Source organism: Syngnathus typhle, linkage group LG7 (genome assembly GCF_033458585.1).
Source record: "Syngnathus typhle isolate RoL2023-S1 ecotype Sweden linkage group LG7, RoL_Styp_1.0, whole genome shotgun sequence".
NCBI classification, from domain to species: domain Eukaryota; kingdom Metazoa; phylum Chordata; class Actinopteri; order Syngnathiformes; family Syngnathidae; genus Syngnathus; species Syngnathus typhle.
In genome coordinates, this window is record NC_083744.1 from 17085072 (window position 1) to 17106215 (window position 21144).

The 21144-nt window shown below is 43.8% G+C and overlaps 3 protein-coding genes across 5 annotated transcripts in view; 2 read left to right on the top strand and 1 right to left on the bottom strand.

Annotated features, from left to right (window-relative positions):
* Positions 1–8762, top strand: part of scaper (S-phase cyclin A-associated protein in the ER) — a 31696-nt gene extending 22934 nt beyond the window's left edge. For all 3 annotated transcript variants that reach the window (XM_061284100.1, XM_061284102.1, XM_061284101.1), the window contains 6 exons: positions 851–1006; positions 1918–2152; positions 2794–2943; positions 6689–6880; positions 7947–7995; positions 8302–8762. In XM_061284100.1, coding sequence (XP_061140084.1) covers positions 851–1006; positions 1918–2152; positions 2794–2943; positions 6689–6880; positions 7947–7995; positions 8302–8399 — 880 coding nt within the window. In that variant the 3' untranslated portion in view covers positions 8400–8762. The remainder of the gene's footprint in view (positions 1–850; positions 1007–1917; positions 2153–2793; positions 2944–6688; positions 6881–7946; positions 7996–8301) is intronic.
* Positions 8763–9627: 865 nt separating this feature from the next.
* On the bottom strand, positions 9628–12784 carry isl2a (ISL LIM homeobox 2a). Its single transcript, XM_061283346.1, has 6 exons — positions 12614–12784; positions 12181–12370; positions 11789–12045; positions 11292–11578; positions 10494–10661; positions 9628–10392 (listed from the first exon to the last, which is right to left on the bottom strand). The coding sequence occupies exons 1-6, from the start codon at positions 12708–12710 to the stop codon at positions 10276–10278; spliced, it is 1116 nt and encodes a 371-aa protein (XP_061139330.1). The 5' UTR covers positions 12711–12784; the 3' UTR covers positions 9628–10275.
* Positions 12785–17132: 4348 nt separating this feature from the next.
* Positions 17133–20949, top strand: etfa (electron transfer flavoprotein subunit alpha). Its single transcript, XM_061282696.1, has 12 exons — positions 17133–17291; positions 17904–18053; positions 18123–18204; positions 18268–18350; positions 18442–18541; positions 18631–18741; positions 18815–18916; positions 18992–19060; positions 19136–19218; positions 19802–19867; positions 19944–20024; positions 20703–20949. Exons 1-12 carry the CDS (start codon positions 17253–17255, stop codon positions 20736–20738), a joined length of 1002 nt encoding a protein of 333 aa, XP_061138680.1. The 5' UTR covers positions 17133–17252; the 3' UTR covers positions 20739–20949.
* The last annotated feature ends 195 nt before the right edge of the window (positions 20950–21144 follow it).

Genomic DNA, 21144 nt, shown 5'->3' on the forward strand with positions numbered 1-21144 from the left:
TCGCTTTGGCTTTGACACTCTCATTATGCCGTGCCCTATATCACATGGAAAGCGGCTCACGATTTCCTTTTCTGCTTATTACCACAGTCTCAGTTTTCCTTTTTCGCGCTTTTGGACTTTCGCCATTGTCCTAAATGTTTTCGCGTCGGGCTCGTATGACGCGGCGCCGAGCGGCCAGCGCGACCGCCGAGTAGCTTGTCAAACATTACGCAGACGTTGAGCAAAGCAGTCGACGTGAGGATGGATCCTTTCGGCCAAAGTCGCTCTGTGAACGAGGGAGAAGTCAAAACAATTGGAACTGGGTTCAAGTGTCGAGCGGGCCGCAGTGGAATATCGGCATTGTCACCTGTTTTAACCCCCCCCCGACTAGACAGAGATACAATCCGTGGTCGAACTATTGAGTCACCAGGCTATTATACAAGCAAGTTCTTCCGACCATGTAATTCATAGAATCAATACAATTGTCCAAACGGTTGAATTTATTGAATAATGGAATTAAAAGCTCGAGTCACAGTTACGTAAAGAGTCAAAGGCTGCAACAATCCTTGAGCTGAGCACAAATATTTCACCATACTGGAAGACGACTCCCAGGTAGCTATGCAGAGACTCCAATCCTGGAAGGGCCACAATAGCTCTCTAATGACCCTATTAGGAGCCATTTGCGGCTGAAAGGCCCAAAGAAACATGATCACGAGACCTTCCATTGCCAAAGACAAATTGGAGATATCACACTAATAGCAGTGGGTGGAGAGGCTTTTGGTGTCCCTTGCACAGACGCACAAAAGAAGCGTTTGTGAACATTTTAGGAGCGACGTCGCTAACCTGTCCACGCTTTGCTTGTGTCTTGCAGCTATGTGGTCAACATGGGTTTGATTGACAAGCTGTACGGGTTCTTTCTATCCATTCAAAGCCCCGTGGACGAGCACCCGAAGATGTCTGCGTTCCTCCAGCAAGCCTCGGCTTTCTTATACAGCACGTGCAAGCTGTGCTTTGTCGTAACCGGACGGTAAGAACGTCTAAAGACCGAGCGTCTTCTCAATCCTTAAAGAGCGACTCCCGTGGTTATTAAACAAAGACAGTCGGTTCCTCTGTAATCAGCCGGCGGATCGTTTCGCTGAGCTAAGCTGCCGATGGAGATAGGCATCTACTTGACCCGGCTCTCTGTCACTCACCATAAACCTTAGCTTGCAGCTCGGAGGGGCGGTGGGGTGGGGGAGCCCACCCACCCACATGTGCTACGGTGACCTCCCCTAAAGAGAGGTTCAGCGGCGCCGCTGACAGAGGCTAAGCATACAGTCACACCGATGGACATCAGCTCCAAAGTTGAAAGCAACGTTGCCCACAGTAGCCGCCCGCTTTGATGTCACACACGCAACGCTAAATATTGATATCAAATAGCATTATTCGATTTTTTTTTTTTTCCGTGACTCCTCAGTGCCAAGGGGCAGAATGTTCACAGTGCTATTCCCTTAAGCAGGTGGAAGAACATTGAAAGTGCATCAGTCATCCCCCCCCCCCCCACCTCCCCCAAATAGAATAAAAAGAATAGCTCCTATTGAGAAATCCAACTTTTTTTTTCCCCCCCCTCTGTTCTGTAATGTGCAGTGGCCACGTTGAATAGTCCATGCCAGTTGCTGTGTCTGGAAATTCTAATGGCATTAGCAGGCTGGGTTGTAACGTGGCAGCATATTTCACACAAGGCCTGTTGGCTAACGTCAAGTATCAGCACGCACTGCGGGTTCCTGCCAGAGGTCACAATCTGGAGATCATGGCTGACACTTTTTCTTTGCAGGGCTCACTCGAGGTGGTCACAATAGGCCAACTCATTTAGAAAGAAAAAAAAAATGGTTTTATTTCCAATATTGAAGTCATGCTTTGCTGATGTGTCTGCAAATGACGGTATTCACCTCTCCTCAGTGGGTCCAGTATATTTGACAACAAGCGTCAAGACCCAACGGGGCTGACGGGCCTGCTGCAGTCCACAGACCTGGTGGGAGTGGTGCACACGCTGTATTCCATCCTGCTGCACAGCTTCTCGCCAGAGTCGTCCTCTCAGAGCCAGGAACCTTACAGCGCAGGGGTCATCCAGGTGGCTTTGCAAGGCATCCGCTTCCTCAACAGTTTTGCCCTGCTTGACCTCTCTGCCTTCCAGGTATCCACAACCGTTTCGTTTTCCTGTATTGCGCTCGCCGTTCTATGAAATTTGGGAGGAGGAAGAAAGCATCGTGGCCTGATTTTAAAAACGACAAAATATTTATCCTTCCTCGATCGAATAACCCATCGACGCCGGCTCCCGTCTTAATGTCTGTCGGAGGTGGAGTCTCTCTCCTCGGCACAAAGCGACCTACGGACATAAACACGGATGACCTCTGACCTGAGGTCTGTTGTCGGGATTGATTAGATCCCGGCGGTTGGGACGAGCGCAGGCGATTAGCGCAGTGGCTACGTTTGACTTAGCTGCAAAGCCTTACAAAATGTTTAGCTGTAGTGTTTATGATTTTTACAATGCTCAAACTCTCGAGGAGCTGTGATGATCTCCCGGTGCTCCGTCACACCGACATGTTTGATAAATACTGTCGGCCGAGCGTTCCTCTCATCTCCTTCCTCTGCCGCTTTCGGGATGTTTTATGGCATTTGGCCCGCTCGCGCTCGCGTTCCCACGAGCGACGCATATAAAATGTTTTACGACTTTGCTTTGTTATTACCTTGAGAGCTTTGTAATCTTCGCCGCGGGCAATTTATGTTAATTGAGCGTGCCGCGCACTAACGCCGCCGCCGCGTGTTTCCTCTCAGAGCGTCCTAGGAGCGGAGGGCTTGTCGCTCGCTTTCCGCCACATCGTCAGCTCGCTGCTTTGGTACTGTACCCAGCATTCGGCCGAAGAGCTGCTCCACGAAGTCATCATCTGCGTGGGATACTTCACTGTCAATCACCCGGATAACCAGGTAGATATTTTTTGCTCGCCTCATTTTGCGAGTTGATGCATTTGTATTGGATCGCTCATATTGTGCAAGTGACTTTATTTAAATTCAATCAAGAAAAGTTCACACAAACATTTTCTGGAGGTTAGTTTGTGCCTTATTGGTGTGTAATATGTTAAAATAAATTTCAGAATATATGCAATTAAGACATATTTTATTTGCTTTATGATTTTTTTTTTAAGAAATGCACGGATTTATTTGATTATTGTGCCCCATGCCCGACTCGGCCTTCTATCCACTTAAGGGAGAGTGATGTGCACGAGCAGATCTGGCCGCTGTGTAATTGGCTGTCATGCATGGCCCGTCCAGCAAGGCCGCTGATCAGCTCCACTTGGCTGCACTCTTGATTAAGTTAAATCCGACTGGCACAGACAGCAGCCTCTGACACATGGTTGATGTCCTCTTGGCAATTTATAGGCTGATTACCGATTCTAATTAGCAAGATTTTTCACTTGGAATTAAAGCCATTCCCTCACCACCGGTCAACATTCGGGCCTTCCCGTGAGCCCATCCCTTTTAATTATAATAATGTACAGGATCTCGAGCGCCAATTTGCATTTCGCATTGAATAATTGAATGAGGGGTGCTGATTTAGTGACGTGACTGACAGATTATTCGTCTCCGTGCGCACATAAAATTGTTAACCTTCGCAGCCATGCACGATCGTGTTTGCTAAAGAAAAAAAATGGTGTTCCCAATTTGGGTTGCCATCGTTAATCCCGGTCTGTGAAAAGGTTATGAGAACGAATAACTTGTTTGAATTTTGGGCAAGTCACTTTTGGACTCCAGGTCGTTTCGGTTTCCTATTTCCCACACAGCTAGCAAGCCGGGATAATCTTTGCCAGTGGTGCTGTTGTGGGAACGCGTCTATCGAGTTCCGCGCCGAGATGGATGGTGTCTCGGAGAATATTCAGAGCAGCTTGAGCTTTTCTCCAGCTAATGTAAGCTCTGGCACGGCACAAAAGCAACCCGAGCCGGAGCCCGTGCGGTCGCCGTCATTTCTGATTCAACGTCGGCGCACCGGCTTTTGTTTACGTGCGCTCTCGAAAAGAAGCCGCTCAGAACTTTGAGGCATACGTCCTGATGTACACCCCCCATCCCCCTTGCTCGGGGGGCATGAATAATTCACTTTGTCAGACAAAAAGGCCATCGCCATATGTAGCCTTGCTCATAGTAGCCGCTGAGCCATATGTTACATTGTCTGTAAGGCCGAACCAAAAAACGTCATTTGATGGCTGACAATTAAAATTGTACTTCCTCTTGCCCTCGCTCCAAATATGCACACATAATCTCCCACTCTGATTCATTTGTGACTCATCCGCCGTGATGATCTGCGGAATCTTTGAAGCGGCGGAACTGCCATTGGAAGCCGTTGACGTGTTAACCCGCTTAATTCAGCCGTGCTTGTTTTGTGTGTAAATCTTAAGAAAACTTTGGGGCGGGGAAATGACCACACGCACAAGCAAACAAATTCAAGTCGAATTAAAGGATGTATGAATGAATGACATGAGATGTTTATCTTTCTCTGATTTTTCTCTTTGCGGCCAGTTAGCATCTCCGCGCCCACACGCATCTTTATCTACGGGGTCATCCCTCCTCTTCCCATTCCCTCAGAAGGCGTTTCCTCTGCCCTCCAGGTCGAGCACGATCCTGTAATTCCCCGCTAACCTGATGTCGAAACGCTCCCTTCAGCGGGCCCTCGCTGCCCGCGGGCTAAGTGCGGCTAGCGTAGACCGTAGGGAGCCGACCGGCGGCAGGGAATGTTGCACTCTATCACCCGGCAGAGTAAACAGAAGCAGTCCAAGGCAGACAGACACTCTCCCCACTGACTGGCGGGAAAGCAGATGCCCGTTTTTTTTTTAATTTACGCTCGGCTTCAAGGGTGAACGCGGGTGCAACCGGCTTTTGGTTTGTCTGAACTCTAAAACACTTGTCATCAGCATCATTCCACAAAGGGATTATCATCTGGGGAAAGGATGGCGGCGTCGGAGATACTTAGTATTCCTTTTATCGAGTAAACACATGGGCTCTGTGGGTTGTTTTCAGACAGCTGACAATTCCCCCTGAAGTCAAGTTGGAGTGTCTATGTCAAAGTCTGCATTGCTGGGATTTGCTGCTCTAAAGGTAGTTGACGTAGGAGCTGACGCGCGTCTGCATAAACAGTTAGTCGGCCAACTTGGCTTTGTTTGTTGTTGTTTTTTGCGGCGTTGTTCTGGCGTCTTATCAGTACGACGTAGCTTTTGTTCCTGTGAAGTTGTTAGGAGGCTGTCCAGACGTAGATTGTGTCTTGTCTTGGTTTCAGAGAGCCTGCGCATCGGGGCACAATGTCAAGTGTGACTCTACAATTGAAGTTCTGGAGCTTCAAAACAAACATTTTACATTTGGATTGTTGCTCTTAGAGCCTTTATTTAGAGAATGGTTATTGTGGTTGGAGTTTACATCTCCCTCTTCCACAAGTCTCTGTGCGTTCCAGAACATTAACTTTAACACACTCTTTGTTGTCATTGTGGACAGTGAGGAAGTTATGTCATGGGAGTGTCATAAAAAGTAACACCATTTAAAAAGGCCAGGTCTCTGAGCTTAAGGAAGAACAGAGCAGCAAAGCCGTTTAGTTCAACCCTCCCCCAATAACCTCAATCAACTGTCTGTCATGTAAAAATGAGTTAAAACGGCAACATCCAGTCAAAACATGAGCGATGAATCGTTTATTAAAATACGAATCATTTTAACCCAATGTGACCTCCTCGACTCTTCACTTTCCCCCGCTAGAGCTGAACTCCCGCTAATGTTGTTGCCAGTTTGTCTTTGGGCGGCGTTCCAGCTTGCAATTTCGGATTGAGTGAAAAGAATCACAAAACTACACACACTGAAAATAAGCAGCACTGCTTCTGAAAACACCTTAAAGCTTTTTCTCCCCACCCCCCCATTAGTGGATGAATTTGACCAGTGAGTCGCACATTCCTGGGTGAAAAAACTCTTATTGAATTAGAGAACTTTTGGCGATTGAACCTTTCATAGCTGCCATCACTCCTGATGTATTTTCATCAGACCTGTCAATAAATTGAAGTACGATAAATGCCTTTTTTTTTTTGAAAGTCTACACTTTATTTCAAATCCAATTAAGACGCATATCGGGTAATTGAAAGAACGCTGTCATTGGCCGGATGTAAACACGTACCTTTCGACGTAAACAAAGCATAGCCCAAGTTTACAATACGCACCGTCAACTGTGATGTGCCCGTCACGTCAGACAAAAACACGTCGTGCACCTTCTGGCTCGGACGTATCGTGTAAACAAGCGGCGATAAGAAAAAAGGCTGTTCCTTGTCTTTCTGAACGTGTCCACAGAGGGCAGACGTGGAGAAGCGTCACCTTGGAGCTGATAAAAGTGATAAATTATCACTCTGTTTATGCTTCCGCTCCAACCGCCAGTCACTTTCAAAGGACGAGCGTATTGTTTTTCAGTCTTGTAAATCGGAGTGAATTTACGACCCCGTGACCCGACTCTGCTCTTTACCTGTATAATGCCACTGATTTTATTTACCGTGTTGACCTCCATCAAAGGAACATTCCTTTTTTTTTTTTTTTTTTTAAAAGCATGTTTTTAAATCGGGAATCCTCACCAAAAAAAAAAATCTCAAGTAAAATCCAGATACCTGAAAAATCCACTCATGTTTTTGTACTTGCCCCCCTACTGTCTGTTTTTCAGGTGATCGTGCAGTCTGGCCGCCAGCCCAGCGTGCTGCAAAAACTTTGCCAGCTGCCCTTCCAGTATTTCAGCCACCCGCGCCTGATCCGCGTGCTCTTCCCCTCGCTCATCTCGGCGTGCTACAACAACGGGCCCAACAAGGTCATGCTGCAGCAGGAGATGAGCTGCGTGCTGCTCGCCACCTTCATTCAGGTAAAAGCCCGTTCCAATACCTCCAGTGCCATCAAATTAAAAAAAAAAAAAGGAAGCCATTTCAGGGAGACGCTTCACTCCAGCGCTGATTAACAGCCGCTTCCCATGAGCCTCTGGTCAATGTGTAACAGGCGCACTTTTCACTAAGACAAACGGCTTCCTCGGCCAGTGGATTTAGGCTGCCGCTGCTTGGACTCCCAGTAAACACCTTGTCTCCTTTATCTTCCTCTGACAACACTCGACCAAGCTCCGCTGTTTGGACAACGATTAAGCCGCCATTCACCGGGAGTCGAGCTATTGTCATTGCTTTCAAACAAAGTCACAATGCGCGCAGTCTCGCTCTTGCCTTCGGCCCCCTGGGAGCATTCCTCCTGGATGCATTTTGGCTACTTACTATGCGGGTAACAAAAGTCTCGGAACACGCGATGCAGTCGAATGAGGCTGGAGTGGACTATCGCCTGAAAAAAAATTAGCGTTAGCATCAAACCGAAAAACTGCGACCCCGTATCGGGTTCACATGCAACTTCACTGACAACCATGCGTGTCGGAGACAGAGACTCTCCACACTTTGCTTTTCAGCCACAGGTACATATGAACTTACCGATATAGTTAACCAGAATTGCACAACACAAATTAACTATCTGCATATCATTACTATAAAGTGGAAATGTCCAAATTGGGCCAATTCTATTTTTTTTTTCTTTCCACAACTCTCTTCAAATTGGCATATAATAAATTTTTGGGAGGGGGGGGGGGGGTTTGTTTTGGTCAGCAGGCCTTTTTTTTATGTACTATATGCTTTATTTTTTTATCTGTAAATTTTATTAATAGACGTTTTAAACAAGTTAGTACATTACTTAAGATGTGTAATGTTTACACATTGTTTCATAATTGACGCAACGGTCGCAGATTTGTTTGCATGGTTGTAATCCGATTTGTGATTTACTGACTTCTCTTTGTTTGGTTTTGTGAAGTTGATGTAGTGAAACAGTCAAAGTGGTTATTAAGTTAACAATTCTAACGTTTGCATTCATCTGTGTAATGAACTTGTATTATTAATCCACAGGATTGTGCTTCAAGTGAGAAACAATGTGACAGCAAAACGAAACAAAATGGTAAGTGCCACACACGCTTATGACTTAATCCTCATTACAAGGCGGTCCTCGGTTGACAACAGAGGTTTATGTAGACCTGATATCGGAGTCATAATTGTAGTTAATTTCTCTATGAAAAACATTTAAGTGTCTTAAACGTCAATCCAGTAAAAAGCTACTTCCTCGTGCGTTGGTGCCATCGTAAAGCGAGGACAGTCGTCGACAATGTTTCTCGGCCACTCGGGTTTTATCACCTGTACACTCTTAAAGGACATTGTTTTATGTGTGTGTGTGTGTGTGTGTGTGTGTCCAATGTCCCGCGCGCAGCACTCCAGCAAATGGATTATTGCGAGATGCCCAACCGCTTCCCTCGAGACCAGTGGGACTCAGCGCTGCAGTTTTTCCTTAAAAAGCAAAACGAGTGACAGACTGGCACCTTTAAAAAAAAAAACAAAAAAAAAAAACGTCAACTCTCCTGACTTGAGGCTGATCTGACAAAAAAAAAAATTGAAACTAAATATCGTGTTTGTGTATTGCGGTTAAAGAGCAACAAAAAGTTTGTTTCTGTTCTGGAAACGTAGTTAATTTATTACATTTGTCCTATTTTGTACTCATCTTGTGTGCAAGTTAAGATATTTGCAAATGTGTGTTTTTATAGTTGGCATCATTTGGGTTTTGTTCTCAAGAAGGCAAAAACACTCATCAGTTACTGTCCATGCACAGAATATTTATGTTAAGCTTCATCATTCTTTGTATAAATGTACATAATAAAAGTTTTTTTGTTCAAATTTGCTGTTTTGATTGTTTCAATGACCATAAATATTGTAATGTTCTTTTTAATTTTGTTATATTCATTTCTTATCAGAGATGCAAGTCAAACTTTTGTAAATGAAATGTTTGCCCTGATGACAATTCTGCCCGTTTTTCTCTAGCACATCAGGTTTTCATAATATAGATACTAATTTCAGCAAAAAGTGGATTTCCCCCCCCCTCCCCCTGAAACATCACCGGTATAAATTAAAATTACAACGCATGGGAAAATCTATATTACGCAAATTTATCAGCCAAACCTTAAAACAAAATAAAATGTCTAGAAAACCTGATGCTTTAGAAAAAAAGTAACGTGAAAAATAAATTCAAACAAAACTTTCTCTGCAAAAAAAAAAAAATTCAATTACAGCTGCAGACGTCTTTTGCTCAGAAAATAAAAATTGCACGTCAACTCCAGCCGTCTTGCTTTTTTTCCCAGTCAGGTTGCAAAATGCAAATTTCCGCCTAAATTGCAAAGTTGAATGTGTTTCACTGTGAGTTGATCTTGTCGGTCCTTCAATGAGTGTCCGTTTCCTGCCACTGATAAAAGCGGATCCTCCCAAACAAATTGTGAAGGTGTCGTGTGTCAAGCCCGGCTTGACCCGCCTGCTCCCTCTTGTCCAGCGGCTATTTGCCGTGCAGCATTCCGACTGGAAGGAAAATAAACTCAGGACACGCCAAGATGCGTCCCCGGGCGGCGTGGAGTGCATCCCCCCCCCCCCCCCCCCCACACACACACACACACCATCCCGTTGTGTTGTGGCCCCTGTCAGAGCCCTTGGCAGGTGATGCCAGATTCAGATAAGACTGTCGTCTGTCTGGACTGTAGCCATTTGGAAATGAGACAAAAGAGTTTCAATGAAATTTAAATAATTTAAAAAAAAATTCTTACATATACACACATGCATATTGTACTATATTGTACTATAACTTTTTTTTTTTTTAAAGCCATGATCTTGTATTTTTTGTAATCCAACCGTCTTAAAACGGTGATTTTTAGGGAGTGAAATATATTTTACAGGTTTGCTTTTTAAGCAGCTAATCAACTAATTGATTCGATGATTTGTTGTTTTTGTCGTTTGCAATGAGGATTTTTTTTTTGTTTTGCGCAATACTTTTGGGAGAATTCTTAGTGGTTTTCTTTTGTGAGTCCGCTGATAAATTCCGTTGATTATTCATTATATGAAGTATTCATGAGCATACAAAGAAAAATGAATGAAACCATGGTTTTATTAGTAATTTTGGCTATGTCGTTATAATAATAAATAATAATAACTTATTTGTCCGCGTCGATAATAAAACGATGCCATGCACATCCACACATTGTATTCTGGCTTCTGTTCGAATCCCACAAGGCGAGTCCGCTTCCTTAATGCCCTTGAGCAAAAATGAAAAAAATAAATTGTCCAGTATCCTCCTCGAGTAAATCCAACAGCAGCAGCATCTTGTGATTGTTTTGTTCTGAACTCCTCTCGTGTATTTACGAGCTCCTCACGTGTCCACTGGACTCGGTACCATGCTGTTCGGCGTGTCCGGAAGCTGAGACGACAGCGAGGTGACATCGCTGGCCGAAGAGTTCCCCAACGAACCGGACTCCGAAAAAGACATCTGAAACACCAGGACATTTTATGAGTGAGTTTTTTTTTTTTTTTTTTTTGTCTCTCTGCCTGGCGTGCTGAACTGTCCAGTCTTCATGTTTTGTTTCTTACCAGTTGTTGGAAGACGGGCTGGTCCAGGTCGCTCTGCAAGGCGAAGTCACTGAGGCTCTTCCAAGGTGGTTGATAGGTTTGCACCTCCACGGAGTTGCCCTGCACGGTGCTGTCGTGGCGGATGGGACTGCCTGCCACCAGGGGCGTTCCTGTCAGGCCCTGCAGGTTCTACATGCAACATGTATCTTCACATATTAAGCTCCTAAAATACAACGTATTGCCTGCAGTGTGATGGGGGGGGGGGGGGGGATATTGTGTTGACGTTTGTATAGGCTTACAAATTATATTTAAATGTGCCGTTTTATTAATAGCCTATTTCAAGTGGGAGCATTACAATTATTTTAATTAATTATTACAAATATTTTGTGAATTTACAAGTGATGCGTTTATTTCACGCCAAAGTCAAAATTGTGAGACTACGGAGACATTAAAAATGATAGATAAACAATGCTTTATAGATTCCCCGAGTGAAATTTGAGTACTACATCAGCACACGTGCTGTAGATTGTTAAAAAGAACAAACAAAAATACAGTACAATGACTTTTTGAAACGATAAGGGAGGCAATTAAAGTCTTAGTTAATCCGTTTAGACTTCAGGCTGTGTTCTGAATTATAAAAAACATAATTGAAAGTTGCCAAAAATCGAATGATTTATGTCAGACATGAATAATTTGCAATAATTGGCATGAAACGAAAGATTTTGATAAATAAAAAAGATTTTTTTACGAGGTAAAATTGCCACTTGGTCAACTTTAAAACACGCGTGATTTCAAGCATAATACAAATCGCCAACTGACCGTTTTGTCGCAGTGTTGCTGCTGCTGCAGCTGCTTCATCAGAATGGACTTTTTCTTGTCTTTGCAGCGTTTGTTCTGGAACCAGACTCGGATCACCCTGGGGCTCAAACCGGTCATCTCCACCAACTGCTCCTTCATCAGCGCGTCGGGCCGCGGGTTGGCGTTATAGCAAGTCCGCAACGTATGCAGCTGCTTCTCGTTCAGCACCGTCCGGATCCGTGTGGTCTTCTCGGACTGCTTTTGGATGTGGTTCCGATGATGAGGTGGGTGACGAACGGAGACCGGGTCTGAGGGACGAAAAAATAAAAAATAAAAAATAACCCGCAACAGACAGGGAAGGGATTATATTATCATATCAAAATTAAATGTTGACTTGTTTCCAAGCTTTTATAGACTAATTTAACCAACCAACGTATCTGGGATATTATGTATTTTAAATAATAATAGTAATAATAATATTAACATAATAATGATAATAATTATTATTATAATAATACCAGAAATGTGCAGGGCTCGAGAGTGAATGTTCCCGGGGCTTAGCGTGCTATCAGCAGTTCTATCCATCAACAAGGCATGGTCAGCCCGGCAAAGCAGCTCGTCGTCCCGCACCGAGAACTCGTCCCCGGGCAGGAGGTGTCGACTACACACGGAGCACCGGAAACACTCCATGTGATACACACTCTCCCGGGCTCTCATCACCAGGTCACTGCTGCAGAAGCCCGTTTTGCATTTTGCACATTTTATGCCAAATAACCTAAAAAGAGGTCAATTATCAGTAAAGTTTGCGTGCATTTTGGAAGCTGTCAAACAACGCGTCAGGTTTACAGGTGCGCATTTTACGCACATCATTTTTTAAACATATTTGTTAAGGAATAATAGGAAATCCCACCTGACATAATCTCTTTTACAATAAGTCTTTCCGTCTCGGACAAAGCAAGTGCAGCTCTCGTCCAGGTACTGGCTGCACTCCGCGCACTTGAGGCAGGCTGCATGCCACTCCAGGTCCGGGGACACCCTCATGATGTACTGGTCGTGTATCTGACTCCCGCAGCCCACGCACATCGCAAAGCCTGATTTCTCTGCACGGATGTGACACATAGATATATTAATGCCACTCTCTCACCTTGGAGGGAAGGCTACAGAATTAATTGAATTACGGCTCGGGCAAAAAATGCCCCCCAAAAAATCACCAAGTGCAAATTGTTAAATTTTTGATGATTAATTTAGAGATGCAGATTTTCAGATGATAAGGCAAATAAGTTTAAAAAAAAAATCATTCTTCGTTAAATGTGTTCAATAAAAAGTGAAAAGGCAGATCTTACTTTTGGAAAGATCCCCCATATCATCCAAGAAAGAGGCATTGAGCAGGATATCCACCATGCGGGAGGAAGAGAGCGTCCCGTCCCTTGGCTTGATCATGCAACTTGTGTTGGCCGCCTGAGAGGAGGGCGCAAAACAAAGCTCCCCCAACCCGTGACGTCTGCAGACCTGGGACTGCTGTGCGTCCAAACAGAAGGGTGCCACCATCCAAATACCCTCGTGGTAAGCATATTTTTAGAGGGGGGGTTGTATTCATTTGGTTTACAGCAATCCGTTTTTTGTTGTTGCTATTTGGGGCCTTTATCAATATAAAGACGTTAAAAAATGTATAAAACGAGCAAATTTTTTTTGTTCACATTCTCAAGACTCAGAATAGATTTGAAATATTTTGTCTAATAGTACCATACCTGTACATAATTATCTAGAAAGATCGAACAAAAAACTAAACAACCTGTTTTAGTAAGTACATTTTTGTCACTCTGAAGAGCCCTCTACTGGACTGGGAAAATATGACCAATTTAATAACAAAAACATAAAAATAAGTAACTTTTGCTATCATTTAATTTGAAACTTAACTTCCAAGTCTTCATACAATTGCATTTTGTGAAAGGTGTATTGTGTTCATAATTTTAATATGACAAAACTTTAAACAGAAAAACAGTTTGGTATTGTTTTATATTACACAATACATCTACATTGTACGATATTTTATCAGTATCATAGCTATCTTTATTATCATGAACCAACATGTTGCCACCCAATTTCTCGTCTTCATAAGATCTCGCGACAAGTAAACCGATGACGTCAGCTGCTCTTTGGCCCAGAGTCTTCCGCAAGTGCTAGTGATGTGCATTCCAGTTCTTTTAAGTGAACTGAATCTTTAGAATCAGTTCACTCCAAAGATTTGTTCAAACAAATCGTTCAACGAATCGTACCTAAAGTGATTCGTTCTTTTTTCAGTTCATATGACTTCAACCAGTAGGTGTCGGTGATGCCCATTGAAGCTGGTGCCACCTCGCCGTAAAACAAAACGAAGAAGAAAATGACGTCACTTCCCGTTCACCAACGAATCAGTGAGTGAGTGATTCTCATTTCCAGTTCATCGCGAGAACGGATCAGCGAGGGAACGAATCCTGACTTTGCCGTTCAACGGATCAGTCAGTGAACGTGTTGCGTCTCCCTCCTGGCGTCAACTATGTAAGCCAGAATGTAGATTTACTATTTGCCAAGGAAAGAAAGAAAGAAAGAAAGAAAGAACCACTCACTGAAACAGCACTTCTTTTATGTGCGTTTTCTCCAAGCTAACGGCGAACTTTATTGCATTGCATGAAGGGATGCGCCGTTATGCAACAACGGGGAGATGATGATGCTTCTCTTTGGGTCATCTTGATTACGTGTATGCATATATGAGCCTAAATATTGTTATCCAATATACCTATTGCAATTTCACATTGGATTGCTGGTTTGAAATTTACTTGTAATATTATTTTAATAAACATTTACGTTAAAAGTTGTCTGGTGTTTTATTCCTTGTTTTTATATTCATCAATTAAAACAAAAATCAGACATTTGGTTACCTGCTTTATATGAGTATTACGTTGGTTGAATGGACATCACTAGTACAAAAGAGTACAGATGGCCAAGGGCTGGCAGGTTGAAATAACTGAATGGTTAGTAACACGGGCTCTTACTCAGTAAGAACATGGTTCGATACCAGGTGTGGGCATACACCTGACTGAATGTGGTTTTATACTTGGAACCTCGCTTTGTATGCGTTTTTTATGTTTAGCTCCTGCAGAACGTAAAAATGAACAAAATCTTTTCACGCAGGTGTTTAATGAGGGTAACTTGGAAAACATATTGGAATGTGGCCCCGAGGATTAGAGCTTGACACCTGTGACCTTTGACTATGATATTTCCCTAATAAAGTGGCCTGTTATTAGGTACACTTGAAAATGGCGGTGTACCTAATAGAGTGTCCGTCTGATTCCCTCGTTAAGCGCACCTGCGGGAAAAGTTTTAGCTCCTGCGGAACGTGAAAGTGGCTAAAACTTTTCCCGCAGGTGCGCTTAACGAGGGAATCACATGGACCCCATTAGGTACACCGCCATTTTCAAGTGTACCTAATAAAAGGCCACTTTATTATCTTGGAAAAGATGTTGGAATGCGGCCCCAAGAACTAGAGCTTGACACCTGTGACCTTTAACCATGCTATTTGCCTATTAAAGTGGCCTGTTATTAGGTACACTTGGAAATGGCGGTGTACCTAATGGAGTGTCCGTCTGATTCCCTCGTTAAGCGCACCTGCGGGAAAAGTTTTAGCTCCTGCGGAACGTGAAACTGGCTAAAACTTTTCCCGCAGGTGCGCTTAACAAGGGAATCACATGGACACTCCATTAGGTACACCGCCATTTTCAAGTGTACCTAATAACAGGCCACTTTAATAGGCAAATAGCATGGTTAAAGGTCACAGGTGTCAAGCTCTAGTCCTTGGGACTACATTCCAACATGTTCTCCAAGATAATAAAGTGGCCTGTTATTAGGTACACTTGGAAATGGCGGTGTACCTAATGGAGTGTCCGTCTGATTCCCTCGTTAAGCGCACCTGCGGGAAAAGTTTTAGCTCCTGCGGAACGTGAAAGTGGCTAAAACTTTTCCCGCAGGTGCGCTTAACGAGGGAATCAGACGGACACTCCATTAGGTACACCGCCATTTCCAAGTGTACCTAATAACAGGCCACTTTAATAGGGATATAGCATGGTCATAGGTCACAGGTGTCAAGCTCTAGTTCTTGGGGCCGCATTCCAACATCTTTTCCAAGATAATAAAGTGGCCTGTTATTAGGTACACTTGGAAATGGCGGGGTACCTAATGGAGTGTCCGTCTGATTCCCTCGTTAAGCGCACCTGCGGGAAAAGTTTTAGCTCCTGCGGAAGGTGAAAGTGGCTAAAACTTTTCCCGCAGGTGCGCTTAACGAGGGAATCACATGGACACTCCATTAGGTACACCGCCATTTTCAAGTGTACCTAATAACAGGCCACTTTAATAGGCAAATAGCATGGTTAAAGGTCACAGGTGTCAAGCTCTAGTCCTTGGGACTACATTCCAACATGTTCTCCAAGATAATAAAGTGGCCTGTTATTAGGTACACTTGGAAATGGCGGTGTACCTAATGGAGTGTCCGTCTGATTCCCTCGTTAAGCGCACCTGCGGGAAAAGTTTTAGCTCCTGCGGCACGTGAAACTGGCTAAAACTTTTCCCGCAGGTGCGCTTAACGAGGGAATCAGACGGACACTCCATTAGGTACACCGCCATTTTCAAGTGTACCTAATAACAGGCCACTTTAATAGGGAAACAGCATGGTCATAGGTCACAGGTGTCAAGCTCTAGTTCTTGGGGCCGCATTCCAACATCTTTTCCAAGATAATAAAGTGGCCTTTTATTAGGTACACTTGAAAATGGCGGTGTACCTAATGGAGTGTCCGTCTGATCCCCTCGTTAAGCGCACCTGCGGGAAAAGTTTTCGCCACTTTCACCTTCCGCAGGAGCTAAAACTTTTCCCGCAGGTGCGCTTAACGAGGGAATCAGACGGACACTCCATTAGGTACACCGCCATTTTCAAGTGTACCTAATAACAGGCCACTTTATTAGGGAAATATCGTAGTCAATATGATTTTCAAGTTACCCTCATTAAACACACCTGCGTGAAAAGATTTTGTTCACTTTCACGTTCTGCAGGTGCTAAATGTAAAAATGCATACAAAGGGAGGTTCCAAGTCTAAAAGCACAGCCAGGTATGTGCCCACACGCGGGATCGAACCATGTTCTTACCAAGTAAGAGCCCATGTCACTAACCAGTCAGCTATATCAACCATGTCAGGCAAACCATGGTCGGCAAACCATGGTCGTCTGGATTCTTCTGTACTACAACCAACCAATGTCATAAAGCAGTTGACCAAATGTCTGATTTTTATGTTTTAATTGACGAATATAAAAACAAGGAATAAAACACCAGACAACTTTTAACATAAATGTTTATTCAACTAATATTATAAGTATATTTCAAACAAACAATGTGAAATTGCAGTAGATATATTGGATAACAATATTTAGGCTCATATATGCATACACGTAATCGAGATGACCCAAAGAGAAGCATCATCATCTCCCCGTTGTTGCATAACAGCGCATCCCTTCATGCAATGCAATAAAGTTCGTTATGTCTGTGTATATTCTTCTGTGGGTTTTTAGCTTGTATTTTTTATCTTTTTATTCTATTTATTTTTTTTATCTCATGCGCTGATCGGTTGGTACTTTTTAAATTTCGTTGTACATGTGTGACAATGACAATAAAGATCTATTCTATTCTATTCACTCACTGATTCGTTCACTCACAGATTGAACGGGAAATGCAATTCACGTCTCGTTCGTGAACAGGAAGTGACGTCATTTTCTTCTTCGTTTTGTTTTACGGCGAGGTGTCACTAGCTTCAATGGGCATTACCGACACCTACTGGTTGAAGTCATGGTTCACTGAAAAGATTCGTTCTTTTCAACGAATCGTTCACTCACGAGCCAACACTACCGTGTGGCAGTGCAGCAGCAGTGCAGAGCAGAGGAGCATCCAGACCAGAGTCCACCATGAACAGAATTCTTACTAAAACGAACGTGACGCGCTTGGTAAGAACTCAACGGCGAATGACCCATGAACCGGCTGAATTGTTGTGTTTCTAGTTGACTTAAATTCGAAACGCCAGCCGTCTCTCCTGTCGTGCTGCAGCTGCTGGTCAGGCGGGTGCATTTCTTCGTCCACAATCTGTTTGAACACAATTTGACGCATAATAAACAAAACGGTGACAAAAGCTTTCATCATGTTTGATCATAACTCGGTGTTTTTTTGCTAAAGCTAAGTTAGCATAGCTACGTGGTGGTTACGAAACTTTTTTTTTAACAGCAGGCGTGTCGAAGCCAAGCTTTTGACATTGACCTGTCAATATTTAACATATATTATACAATATAGCGCAAAATTACTTATTTATAAGAAAGCACGTAGGGTATGGTAGCTATTTATTGTCAACGTTTCGTGAGTAATCTGCATGGACGCTCCGTTTTCGGCTAGTAATGTCTGGCCGTGTCCACAACAAGCTGGCATATGTTGAAGGTGACTGAAGTCGGTTTCACAATCACAGACCACTAGATTGTTTGTTCATACGTAACATGCACGGAGAAAGAGCACTATTAGACTTTCTGCCTTTACAAAGATAAGATTGAAATTTTTGTTTTGTCCAATAGGCCGGCGTCCTGCAAAGGTTTCAGAGCACTTTGGTGGTTGCAGAACACAACAATGACAAGTTGACACCGATAACGCTCAATGCCATCAGTGCTGCTAGTAAGCTTGGTGGTGAGGTGGCTTGTCTGGTAGCAGGAACCAACTGTGCAAAGGTGTGGAAAATATCATCCAAGTCGACTTTGAAAATGCTATGCGTGAACACACTATTGCATTCTTTCCAGGTTGTGGAGGAAATCAGTAAAGTCCAAGGTGTGAACAAAGTTTTGGTGGTTCAGAATGACTCTTGCAAAGGAGCTCTGCCAGGTACAAACATTGTCGGCCTTATGGATGATGTTGCATTTACTTACGCTCGGTCTGGTTCTCCAGAGGAGCTGACACCGCTTGTGTTGGCCACGCATAAGCAATTCAACTTCACCCACATCTGCGCTGGTGCTTCCGCCTTTGGAAAGGTAACACTTTGACATAAACACTGGACTGGGTTTTGTGGCTTTAGTTAGCTGTGCACATTTCTAATCTATAATCATGTTCTTGTTTGTGTAGAACCTGCTGCCAAGAGTGGCTGCCAAGTTGGATGTGGCTCCAATCTCCGATATTATTGAAATCAAGTCTCCTGATACATTTGTCAGATCCATCTATGCTGGTAAGTTAATATTTTTGAAACCTGCTGTCCACAATTCAAACTATAGTTTACTTTTAATGATGCTCTACGTATGAATGTGATGTTACCAGGGAATGCGCTTAGCACAGTTAAGTGTACCGAACCTGTGAAGGTGTTCACCGTACGAGGAACGTCGTTTGAGGCGGCGGCCGCAGAGGGAGGAAGTGCTGCAACAGAAAATGGTAAATGTTTTGGATTTCAGAAGTTTAGAGGTGTAGCTAATAATGCGGCCATTGATTTTCACGTGACCTGCAGTGGCTGCCGATTCGGCCGTGGGAGTTTCCGAGTGGCTGGAACAGAATCTGACCAAGAGTGACCGTCCGGAATTGACCAGCGCAAAGGTTGTCGTGTCAGGAGGTGGGACTTTTATTTTGTGATTCAAAGGTATAACCAAAATGTATTTATTTCCACCTGAATCAAATTCATCCCCAGGAAGAGGTTTGAAGAGCGGAGAGAACTTCAAACTGCTCTATGATCTTGCCGACAAAATGAATGCAGCAGGTCAGATGTTGCTCCAGCATAAACATCACTCTTATCATTGTTTGGAGAATTTATACACTGTTATTATTTGTTTAGTTGGTGCTTCTCGAGCCGCAGTGGATGCTGGTTACGTTCCTAATGATATGCAAGTGGGGCAAACGGGCAAGATTGTGGCGCCGGTGAGTTGCTCCAGCCTCAACAAGGGCTGCTAAGGAAAGAAAATGATAGTAAACACCAAAGGGTGGACTTTGTTGGGGGTGTTTTTGCGTTTAAATCTCCCAATGGTCGGCCAGTGTCTCGGAATGAATTGTGGTCATCTTCAACCTTCGAAGTTCCACCGTACTCGCAAGCCGTTATCATCGTCATTGTCCTTTTCGTTAAAGGTTAATTATCCATTAGACGCTTCAGTCGGGTTCTCTGCTGATGATTATCCACACATTAAGTGCCGCTAATGGCACAGTCAGGGTTCTTTGAGGGTCGGGTCGTCCACTTAGGTTGAGCGAAGTGAGGTCTGGCTCGGTTCTCAGACCAGAACAAACTGACCTAATTAAGACCTGCAAATGTTGTGACCAGCTGGTTTCTGAAACCCCAAAATTCAAAAGAAAACACATCCAGTCCCTTTGGGAGTGGGTTGCAGTATAAGATGAGCACTGAAATATTCATACTGAAGATGAGGGAATCCGACCGAGCCTGACCTGACGTGATGGCGGCTGAGTTTCCGCTGTTTCCCGTTTGCAAGAGTGTTTCTGTGGCTGTCCGCAGGAGTTGTACATTGCCGTGGGCATCTCTGGGGCTATTCAACACTTGGCTGGAATGAAAGACAGCAAGGTAAAATGCAATTGTAGACACACTCTTGAAAGACTAAAGGCCTCATTTAAAAAAATTTTTTTTTGAATAATTCCAGACTATTGTGGCCATCAACAAGGACCCGGAGGCTCCCATTTTCCAGGTGTCGGACTACGGCCTGGTTGCTGATCTTTTCAAGGTGAGTGTAAGCTATGTGGAACTTCTGATTCTGTCTAAGGGAATTTAAAACAAATAAAAATTTGGATAAAACAGTCATCAGTTTTATCAGTCAGTGGAAATATGTGAGATTCTTAATTCCTTGAATTAATGATGGCGCTTCAAAAAAACATCACGGCTAGTTTCACTCCAATGACAATGAACACATTAATGGGAATGTCTCTCCACGGCTGTCGTGGAACGGGCGCAGGTGTCACGTTAAGTGTGCCGGCGTCTCGACAAAGTCCCCGTGGATGTGATTAGTAATAATTGTGAGTGGCGGTGGACTTGTGACCTTCGGCGTGAGCTCAGCTTACCGATCAGATAGCTGATTAAAATGGATGGCTTCTGCGCTCCTTCCCCCCCCCCCCCCCCCTACCCCCCCCCCCCCCAAAAGGACAAACGATACTCAAGATGAACTCTGTCCCGAAGTCGCTGAGGAACAATTTGAGTACCTTTTAAGGCCCCCACTGATATCGATTTTTTTTTTAATTCGATTTTCCAAAACTGAAACTAAGCGCAGTAGAGTCTATTCTTAATTGAGGATTAAAAAAGGTTAATATCGGAGGAACTGTAGATGATAAACCATAAAATGATGATTTGACAAAATGTTCCCAATCGATGTCTATTTTTTTTTAAAGTCCCATCTGCCCCCCTACAGGCTGTTCCTGAGATGACCGAAGCGTTGAGCAAGTGAGGACGAAGCCGTCGTCGGGAAACTTTAACGTAGCAGCTGCCACCTTCACCATCAAGAATGAGACTTGGTGTGAACGAGTTTTAAACATCAACAATTAAAGAACTACTTTGAAGATCATTTTTGTGCCTTTGGTAGTGACTATGATGTGTAGGAGGTCTCCCTGTTGAGCTTCAGGACTTGTAATGTATTAAAGGTGACAACTGACCTCTCACTTGCATATTCTTTTTCCCTTTATTGTTCGCCGTGTGTCGTGTCAACGCGTCAGGATGGCCGCGATAGAAAACTTACAATAAAGTTGCTGTGCGATGTAGAAGGTTCATGCGATGAGCATTTTTTTTGTAGACACAATTCCTCCCGTTTGCAAATATTTACACATCTTCGCAACCCTGAAAAGCCAGTAATACAA